The sequence below is a fragment of the Notamacropus eugenii genome, chromosome 2 (assembly GCF_028372415.1).
Source record: "Notamacropus eugenii isolate mMacEug1 chromosome 2, mMacEug1.pri_v2, whole genome shotgun sequence".
In the NCBI taxonomy this organism is placed as follows: Eukaryota; Metazoa; Chordata; class Mammalia; order Diprotodontia; family Macropodidae; genus Notamacropus; species Notamacropus eugenii.
This window is the reverse complement of record NC_092873.1, coordinates 238,234,935-238,246,360: the sequence shown is the minus strand read 5'-3', so window position 1 is coordinate 238,246,360 and position 11,426 is coordinate 238,234,935. Positions and strand designations below refer to the sequence as shown.

Here is an 11,426-nt window from a genome sequence, read left to right as displayed (position 1 = left end):
AGATTATAGGGGATGACTGTCCTAGCATTGGATGCAGGACCAAAAGTTGTTTCAAAACTTCATTGCCTATACTCAATTTTAGGTCATAGTTCAAGGGCAGACAGGAACACTTTTGATCAAGAGAAAGCAGAAACCCTAAGGATCAGCATTATTTCTGGTCACAAGGGATCAGCAATCCTGAAGAACAGTATTACTTCTAGTCCCAAAGGCCATCAAGGGTCCTTCCTGAGTAAGGACCAGAGTGTAGACCAGGAAAACAGTGACCATATCTCTCCCCAAATCATACTACCTTGGAAGCACCTAAACCTTCTAAAATCCCAGAACTAGCTCTGAAAACAGCAGTGTGAAAAAGCTTGATGCTTGAGACAGTCAGTGCCCCTCTCCCCCCAGCATTCCAGTAACAGTCCAACTTTAACATAAAGTTCAAAATCATGAAATAAGGTGGAAAAATGAGCAAATAACAACAACAAGAACATGATGATGTAAAGCTACTCTGGTGAGAGCAAAGATCAAGACAAAAACTCAAAAGAAAATGATGAAGTCAAAACAACTACAAGTAAAGCCTCAAAGGAAAAAAAAAATGTGAATTAGAAGCCCAACAAGAATTCCTGGGAGAACTAAAAAATATTTTAAAAATCAGAGTGGTAGAATAAAATCAAGTAAAGAAATGAAAGCAAAGGAAGAAAATTATAAAAAGACAACAGCTTGGTATAATGGGGATAAAATACTGAAGAAAATAATTTAAAAAACAGAACCAGTCAAATGGAAAAAGGGGTACAAAAATTTACTAACGAAAATAATTTCTTAAAAATCAGAATTGGCAAAATGGAAAAAGAGGTATAAAAGCTCACTGAAGAATCCTTAAAAATTAGAATTGAGCAAGTAGAAGCTAATAACTCTATGAGATGTCAAGAACAATAAAACAAAGTCAAAAGAATGAAAAAATAGAAGAATGTGAAACATCTCACTAGAAAGAACAACTTCCTTAGAAAATAGATTGAGAAGAGATAGCTACAGAACTATTGGATTGAATTCTATGATCAAAGAAAGAGCCAAAACATCACATTTTAAGAAATAATCAAGGAAAACTATCCTGTTATCCTAAAACCAGGGGGTAAAATAGAAATTGAAAGAATCCACTGATCATCACCTTAAAGAGATTCCAAAATGAAAACTCCCAGGAATATTATAGCCAAATTTCAGAGTGCCCATGTCAAAAAGAAACTTCAAATAGCCAGAAATAAATCATTCAAAAATCATGGAGTAACAGTCAGAATCACACAAGGTTTATCAGTTACCATGCTAAAAGAGCAGAGGGCTTGTAATATTATATTCCAGAAGCCAAAGGAGCTAGATTTACAACCAAGAATAACCTACCCAGAAAAACTGAGTAAATCCCTAGGAGGAAACAAATGGATATCTAATGAAATAGAGGACTTACAGGCATTCCTGATGAAAAAAACAGAGCTGAATAGAAAATTGTTTTCAAATACAAGACTCAAGAGAAGCATAAAAAGATAATTTTTTTTAAAAAAAATCATAAGGGACTCAATAAGGTTAAACTGTTTACATTTCTATATGAGAAGATGATACATGTACATCTAAGAATTTTATTATCATTAGGGCAGCTAGAAGGATTCAACATAGAAAGAGGGTGCAGGAATGACTCTATTATGTTGGAATGATGTAAAAAAAATGGATAACAAGAAAGAGGGATGTCCTGGGAGAAGAGGAAAGGAACAGAAATAATGAGGAAAATTATCACACATAAAGGAGGTGTGCAAGGAAGAGTGTTTTTACATTTAAAGGAAAATGGAATGGGGGCAAGGGGCTGGCAATGCTTAAACCTCACTCACATGTAAATTTGTCCAAAGAGGGGAAATACATATATGTATGTATGTGTGTGTGTGTATATATATATAATATATGTATATGTGTGTACATATGTATGTATGTATAAGTATATACATATACACACATACATACTGTAACAGTAATAGAAATCTATCTTACCAAACAGGGCAGTAGAAGGGGAAGGGGGAAAAGGAAAGGAAGGAGTAATAAAATAGAGGGCAGATAAAAAGCAATGGTCAGAAGCAAAACAGACTTTATAGGAGAGATAGGATAAAAAGAGAGAAGGAATGAAAAAGAAGAAAATAGGATGGCAAGAAATGCACAGTTGGTAATCATAACTGTGAATGTGAATGAGATAAATTCACCCTTAAAATTGAAGTATATAGCAGAAAGGATTAGAAACCAGAATCCAAAAATATTTTTGTTTACAAGAACACATTTGAAACAGAAAGAGTCAAAACAAGTGGCTCAAGTAGAATCTATTACACTTTAGCTTAAGTTAAAAAAGGCCATGGTAGCAATCATGATCTCAAAAGCAAAAACAGACTTAGTTAAAGGAGATAAGTATGGAAAATGTATCATAGTAATATAAATACTAAACACATATGCACCAAATGGCATACTTTTCATATTCTTAAGAGGAAATGTTAAGAATTACAGGAGGAAATACAGTAAAACTATACTGGTAGAAGACCTCAACTTCCTCTTCTCAGAGATATAAATCTATATAATCTAACTATAAAATAAATAAGAAAGGAGTCAAAAGGATAAACAAAATCTGAGAAAAATTAGACAGGACAGAACCTGTAGAGAAAAGTGAATGGAAATAGAAAGGAATATACTTCTTTATCAGCTGTATATTGAACCTTCACAAAAATTGACCATGTATTAGGGTATTTAAAAAGTCATAAGCAAATAAAGAAAAAACAAAAATATTAAATGTACCCTTTTCAGACCATAATGCAATAGAAAATTTAAAAAGGGCCTTGGAAGAATAGATTAAAAGTTAATTGGAAACTGAATAATTCTAAAGAATGGAAGAGTCAAAGATCAAATCATAAAAACAATCAATAAATTCATTACACAAAATGACAATGAGATAAAATTCCAAAATTTGTAGGATGCAGCCAAAATAGTATACATAGGGAAAAAATTATATCTCTAAATGAGTACATCAATTAAAAGAAAGAACAAATCAATGAATTGGTGATACAACTAAAAAAAACCAGAAGAACAAATTAAAAATATCCAATTAAACCCCAAAATGGAAATCCTGTAAAAACAGAAATAAGATAAATAAATTTTAAAGGTAAACAAAGCATAATTAATAAATAAAACTAGGAGCTGGTTTTATAAATAAAAATACATAAAACATTAGTTAATTTGATTAAAAAGAAAAAAGAAAACTAAATTACTAGTATCAAAAATGAAAAGGATGAATGTATCACCAATGAAGATGAAATCAAAGCAATTATCAAGAGCTATTTTGCCCAATTATATGCAAGTAAAACTGGCAATCTGAATGAAATGGATGAATATAAACTGCCCAAATTAACAGAAGAGGAAATGAACACTTAAATAATCCTATTATAAAAGCTATCAGTGAGCTTCCTATGAAAAAAACCCCAGGACGAGATGGATTTACAAGCGAACTCTACCAAACATTAAGGAATAATCAATTCCAATACTATATAAACTATTTGAAAAAACTAGGTAAAGGAGTTCTATAAAATTCATCTTATGACACAAATTCGGTTTTGATACCTAAACCAGGAAAAGCAAAAACAGAAAAAGAAAACTAATGGCCAGAAAACTGATGCAAAAAATATAAATAAAATACCAGCATGGAGATTACAGTAACATCACAAAAATCATACTGTATGATGAGGTGAGATTTAAATGGAATGCAGGACTGGTTCAATATATGAAAAACTATCAGCATAACTGACCACATCAATAACAAAAATAAGAAAAACCACATGATTAACTCAATAGATGCAGAAAAAGATACAACACTCATTCTTATTACAAACACTAGGAATCATGGAGTCTTTCTTAAAATGATAAGTAACATATATTTAAAACCACAAGCAATCATTATCTATAATGGGGATAAACTTGAAGCCTTCCCAATAAGATCAAGGGTGAAGCAAGGATTCCATTGTAATACTACTACCCAATACTGTACTAGAAATGATAGCTATAGCAATAAGACAAGAAAAAGACACTGAAGGAATGAAAATAGACAATGAAAAAAATCACTCTTTGCAAATGATATGGTGTACTTAGAGAACCCTAGAGAATCAAATGAAAAACTAGTTGAAACTGTTAACAACTTTAGCAACTAACCCACACACATTATCAACAAAGCATGAACCAGCATGAAGAGAGAGAAAGAGGAATTACACTTAAAATAATTGCAGACAACATAAAATACTTGGGAGTGTACCTGCCAAATCAAACATGGATTATATTAACACAACTACAACATATTTCACACAAATAAAGACAGATCTAAACAACTAGAGAAATATTAATTGCTCACACATAAGCTGAGCCAATATAATAAAAACAACAACTCTACTTAAGTTAATGTATTAAATGCTATACCAAACTGCTAAAGAATTTTTAATAGAGTTAGGAAAAATAATAACAAAATTTATCTGGAAGTACAAAAGATCAAGAAAATCGAGGCAAAAAATGTTAAAAACATGAAGAAAGGTGACCTAGCCATTTCAAATTTCAAACTATATTAAGAAGTGGTAATCATCAAAAATAATCTGGTCCTAGCTAATATTTAAAGTGGTGGATCAGTGGAACAGAATAAATAGATAATACACAGTAGTAAATGACCAAAGTAATCTGGTGTTAATAAATCCAAAGATCCAAGCTTCTGCAGTAAGAACTCACCAGCTGACAAAAATTGACGAGAAAACTGGAAAGCATTTTAGCAGAAACTAAGCATAGATCACCATCTCATACCATATACCAAGACAAGGTCAAAATGGATAAATGATTTAGACTTAAAGAATGATACATTGTAAAACTGAAGGAGCAAGGAAAAATGTAGTACCTGTCGGATCTCTGGATAAGGGAAGAATTTATGACAAGAGACAAGGGAGGACTATGGGAAAGTAAAACAGATAATTTTGATTACATAAAATTAACAGGCTTTTGGACAAACAAAATCAGTGCAGACAAAATTAGAAATAAAAGTTAACTGTGGGGAAAAAATTCCAACAAATTTCTGTGATAAAGGCCTCATTTCTCAAATATAAAGGGAACTGAGCCAAATTTACAAAAAAAATAAGAGCCATTCCTCAGTTAATAAATGGCCAGAGGACAGGAACAGGCAATTTTTAAAGACGATATCAAATCTATCAATAGTCACATAAAAAATGTTGTAAATCACTACTTCATTTGAGAAATGCAAATTAAAACAATTCTGAGATACCATCTCACACCTCTCAGACTGGCTAACATGACAGGAAAGGAAAATGACAAATGCTGGAAGGGATGTGGAAAAATTGGGACACTAATACACTGTTGGTGGAGTTGTGAACTAGTCCAACAATTCTGGAGAACAATTTGGAACTATGCCCAAAAGGCTAGCAAACTGTGCATACCCAGAAATATCACTACCAGGTCTTGATCCCAAAGAGATAAAAGAAATGGAAAAAAGGACTTAACTTGTATAAACATATTTATAGCAACTCTTTTTGTGGTGGCCAAAAGTTGGAATCGAGGGGATGCCCATTCAGCTGGGGAATGGCTAAACAAGTTGTGGTACAGGATTGTGATATAACAATAAACTATAAGAAATGATGAGCAGGATGGGTTTCAGAAAACCCGATTATATGAAATTATATGACCTCACCAAAGACAAGTGAACAGAACCAGGAGAACTTTGTACACAACAACAATAATACTGTACAATAATCAAATGTGAAAGACTTAGCTATTCTGATCAAGACAATACAAGGCAATTCCAAAGAAGCCATGATGAAAAATACTATCCACCTCCAGTGAAAGAACTGATGAATTCCAAATGCAGATTGAGGAATACTTATTTTTAATTTTATTTTTCTTGGGGTTTTTTGTCTGGTTTTTTTTCTTGAAACACGGGTAATGTGGAAATGTTTTGCATTTTTTCACATATAGAATCAATATCAAATTGCTCGCCTTCTCAAGAAGGGGAATAGAGCAGAAGGAAAGGAGAAAATTTGGGATTCAAAATTTTAAAAAATAATTTAAAAAAAATTTTACATGTAATTGGGAAATAATAAAATAAATAAAATATATTTTTTAAAAAGAAATCCAATGAGTAATGGCTTATATGGATATGTGTTGCAACCATAGAGCTAAAAATTACTTCACTTAAAAACCTGTAAATGTCACTCCCCAAAATAATTCTTACCTTAGACGTAAAGATCTTAATATAGCAATCTGACATATAATGTTAGAAATAGAAACTATTGTATAATTTCAAACACTAAGTAATATTAAGTTGAGAAGTTTTAAAATGGAAACAAAAATACTTATGCACCAGAGCCCTTATCTATAAAATTCAACTCATTTTCAAACTGGGTGATGAAGCAAGTTGTTTTTAAAAGTACAGTCAAATAGTTATCAAATTCTTATCCTAAAGTAATTTCTGAAGACATAAAGATAAATAAATATGGACTGAAACCTATGTGATATTGCTGCTTAGTCATTTTAGTCATATCTAACTCTCCATTACCCCATTTTGGATTTTCTTGGTACTGATACTGAAGTGATTTGTGATTTCCTTCTCCAGTCCATTTTATAAATGAGGAAATTGGGGCAAACAGTGTTAAGTGACTTGTCCAAGGTGAAAGAACTAGTAAGTGTCTGAGGTTGGATTTGAACTCAGGAAGATGAATTTGTCTGATTCCACACCCAGAACTCTATCCAGTGTCACCTAGCTGCACCATAGAAAGTGGAAAAGACTACTAAAATGTAATGGGTATTTTTCAAGCCATAAACTTCCCAAAAGCTGTAAAAAAAATTAAACAAGTTTTACAACACAGCTAATTTCATCTAAAATGTGCTAATGTATATTTTTCTAATAATATATTTAATTCTAAATTCCATATATAAATTTATATTCATTAGAAAGAAATATAAGGCATAGCACATTATAATCATAGTTAGTATTAAACATATAGCTAATTTTTCAATACTATTCTCTGTTTTAAAAAACTTAGAAAACTGTAGAACTGGAACTCTTTCTTTTCCTTTTTTTAGTTTTTATTGTTTCTACTTTTTTCAAATATGAAATTCCTTCCCAATAATTTAGTACTGAAGTCAAGTTTTTCTCCTATTAAATATTTTTAATTAATCAACTATATTTGCTCTTCTTTATTCCCTCTGGACAGGTAATTTTTTTTAAAAAGGTATTGGACTGAAACTGGTTATTCTAATGTCTTCTTATAAAATAAAGACCAGAAATTCAATATTTAAAATCTGAAGAATTTTTTAAAAGTTTGCTTAAAGAGCAAAACAGGAACACATCACAAAATACATTTTAAATTATAAGAACTTAGCATGCATCATGTCTCTTAACATTCTTTGTTTTTTAATAGAATTCCTATGCATATGAAAGTCAGTAAGTACTAGGGAAATAATCAGGTATTTAACTGAACAATGATTATGAAATATTTACAAACAGCATCCAGAGACTTTAACATTTTAAAATAATTGCCTACCTTTTCCAGATTTATCACCTTTATCAGCTCCTCTGCCCTGTGCACTTTCACTTTTGCCTTCTTTTCCTTCTCTTCCACCTCTCTCCTCTCTTCCATTTTTTCCACCTCTCTCCTCTCTTCCATTTTTTCCACCTCTCTCCTCTCTTCCATTTTTTCCGCCTCTTTCCTCTCTTCCATTTTTTCCACCTCTTTCCTCTCTTCCATTTTTTCCACCTCTTTCCTCTCTTCCATTTTTTCCACCTCTTTCTTCTCTTCCATTTTTTCCATCCTTGACATCTTTTCCATCCTTAGAATCTTTTCCATCTTTCGATTTTGAATCTGACAGTTTTTCAGAACTACCGTCCTCTGTCAGTTTAAATTCTGGCAGTATTTCTTTCAAGAACTCCCAAATTTTGTCCAAATATCCTTGACTTAAAAACAAATATGTTGACATTTAGTTTTTTCCCAAATGAAACTTTTTTCTCTTCATCTAAGATACACTTTCTGGCAAGTCAGTCTTACAAATGCTATTCTGTTTCAAATATCATTGCAGCTGTTTAATATTTGTTGAACTCTTATTTTATATTAACACCCAGAATGGAAAAGAAAATATTTTAAGCAGGTTTTTTATATAGTATGCTCATCCTAGAAGAGCAATTTTAATAAGTTATTAATTCCATAATGATTCTCACTATATTAATTCTTACATATTATTGAGAAAATTAGATTGGCTATCGTGTTGGACAAGATTTCTAAGGCAATCTCACTTTGACAGGTTAATAGACACAGGCCATAATCTAACAGAACATCAGATTTAATGGTTACCCCACCCTAGAAACTCCCTGTCATGCCCCTGAAATGACTACACTTCAAATGTTGGCAACAGCAGCAAGCTGCATTAGGAAAGCCCCAGCAAAGGAAACTAGTCAGATGACTTGCCTTGTCAAACTGAATTATGTTCAAAACAAGTGTCCTAAGATTGCTGCAATTTGTAATTCCTCTTTTTCTACTATAAAAATAAGCTCTGTAATTGACTCCTTTGTATCTGACTACTGCGGAATCAGATGATCTGATTTGTTGGCAACTGCTAGTCTTGCAAATATATCATTACGCTTAGGAGCTTTGAGCCTGAGACTTTTCTATTTCAGATTTTAAACTGACACAATATAAAGCCCAATGGACAGTAATGGTGTCCACAGGGTCATGAAAAATTGGACATGACTGAATGACTAAATGAATGAAGGTAGTTAACAAAATAATTAATTATACTTAGGAGGGTTTTTTTTTCCTTTTTAACCCTTCCCCTTATGTGGTTATACTATGATTTTTAAGTAAGAAGTATAGTTAAAACAACATTGTAAAGACAGACAACTCTCCTCTCACTGGCTCTGAAGTCAGAAGGCCTGGATTCAAAGATTGTCTTTGATAATTTTACTACCTATAACTTAGGAAAGTCATTTAGTCTCTCTGTGCTTCAGTTTCCTCATCTGTAAAATGAGGAGAGTGGATTAAATGATCCCATCCATCTCTAAATCTAGAATTTTATTATTCTATTTGTACATGTGTATTCCCACTCCAGGCCTACACATACAGCCTGTTGAAAGAAATGTTTCCTTCTCCCTTTGCTTAGTCAAATCCTACTAATTCTTTAAGGACTACCTCAAATTTTATTTGCTCAATAAAGCTTCCCTGAGCTCATGTTTTATACTGACTGTGTAATATGGACCTTTTAATGATACAAGAGCCTCAAGGACAGTGCAGGCCTGTTGTAGGTGTTCTTTAATTCAGGATACCCAAAGAAGAATCCAATTCTTTTGAATCTAACCAAGCTTTTCTCCAAACTTTTTATTGCCATTGGAAATATTACCATTCTTCCAGTCATCCAAGTTCATCTATTAAGCACTTCTGTGCAAGGTTTTGTGCAAGGTACTGGGGGTTCAAAGAAAAATAAGCATCTGTGTCTTATATCAACACTCTATCCACTGTGCTACAGAGCTGCCAAAATAATCTTCCTAATGCACACATGTGATAATGTTACTTCCATTAGACTCCTTCTTGCCTCCAAAATAAAACCTAAACTTCTTAGGAGGAGAGATACATGCCTGTCCTATCTCAGGGTGGGAAAGTGGAGAGGAAGCAAAAGTCCAGGATGAGTTATACATGCCTACTATGCTGGTATAGGACTTGAGTAATACTAAATCATCCATAAGCCACTATTGCTGTCTTTTACAATTTTACTCCTTTACTGAATAAACTTTTAGAACCCCTCACTCTATACCAAATAAGCTTCTCAGCCTATCATCCTATATCCTCCACAATTAAGTCTACCTAAGCCTCAGAATTAACACCCACTGAATTAGTAAAATGACAAAACATGGGATTGTTAGAGGGGCTTTGGAGGGAAAAAATGCCAATTCACTTCTTATAGAGCTATTAATTGGTTCAAATGTTCTCAAAAAACAGCACTGAATTGCTATTCAACAAAAGTAACTGTTCATTTCCTTTGATCTAGAGATCCTACTACTTGGGGAAAAATGCCTAAAAATGTTCATAGCTGCATTATTTGAGATGACAAAATTTAGAAAACAAAACATAGGCTCAATAATACAACAACAGCTAAAAACTATAGGAATACCAATGAATATTATTTAACCATAGGGAATAACAAATAAGAAGAATTCAAGGAAATAAAGGAAAGCCTTTATTAAATGATGCAGAAAGTAGGAAGCAGAGACAAGAAAACATACACAATGAGTAAAGTAATACAATTAAAGTCAACACCAAGAGACTAAAACAAAAACAACAAAGGCTTATGTGGAGGAGAAACCTCAAGGAAGATGCACCTATCTCCATTTTCCCTTCATCATTTTATACATAGGGATAATGGGGCTCAAAGAGAAGTCATGTCTTATTCAGTCACATACCATATTAGTAGTAAAGACAAATCTAGGACTCTAGTCTCATGATTACTGGTCACTGTACTACCATCAATACTGCTAGTGTTTCTAACAACTATGGAAGAAGAAGATACTGGAAAACATTAAACCTCAATCATTTACACATTTTTACTTTTTAAAATTATTCTTGCTTTACTCACACTATTTGTATATATGCAGTCAAGTGTTGTCTTTCCCCAGTTAGTTACTTTATCTCACATTATGTCAGTTTTTAGAACACTGAAGTAGTTTCCCCTAAAAACTGCTAATGGTAGCTGACAGAGCTACTCTCTAAGTGAGAAAACTTTTCTTTATTCCTTAGAATGTCTGATATTTCTTTTTTTCTCATAGCAAAAGCATTTCTGTACCTATACATTCTAACTATTTAATAATCAGCTAAGACTGAGGTGGGGTTTTTTTGGTCTCTGTGTTGAAGCAAATTAAGTTTATTAAATATGAAAATAAAACAGGAAAGAGTTCTTTTGTTGAGTAATCATTATTTTTATCATTCATAAATCAAATATTTCAGTAGTTATATCACAGTAAACAAAATCAGAAGCCTTTGTATTAATTGCTCAAGGAATTTTTAGAAGTTCTTAAAATATTATCCAGCTCTTGGCTGGTACATAGTAGATACTTACTAAATGCTTGATGACTAACTGGCTAGCTGACATTATTCAAAGTACAGTCTTTCTTGAACTTTATTCTTAAAGCCTTTTGTTTCAAAACTGTCTTTCAAGAAAGATACATTACAAACTTAACAAAGAAATTTACCGGAGAGGAATAATTTCTGGCAACCATCCTGTAAGTGCATGAAGAACTGTGAATTCCCCTAATTCTCTTTGGTCAGCCATGTGGATGCTAGAAAAGAAAAGCCAACAAGTTTTTTCACATTAACAAAATATCAAAATTTGGACAAGAAGCCATT

At 32.4% G+C, this 11,426-nt stretch overlaps 1 protein-coding gene across 15 annotated transcripts in view; it reads right to left on the bottom strand.

The window, feature by feature from the left end:
* ADGB (androglobin) overlaps positions 1-11,426 on the bottom strand; it is a 199,920-nt gene that overhangs the window by 143,415 nt on the left and 45,079 nt on the right. For all 15 annotated transcript variants that reach the window (XM_072643645.1, XM_072643646.1, XM_072643647.1 and 12 more), the window contains 2 exons: positions 11,273-11,359; positions 7,584-7,993 (listed from right to left, as the gene is read on the bottom strand). In XM_072643645.1, the coding sequence (XP_072499746.1) occupies positions 7,584-7,993; positions 11,273-11,359 (497 nt within the window). The remainder of the gene's footprint in view (positions 1-7,583; positions 7,994-11,272; positions 11,360-11,426) is intronic.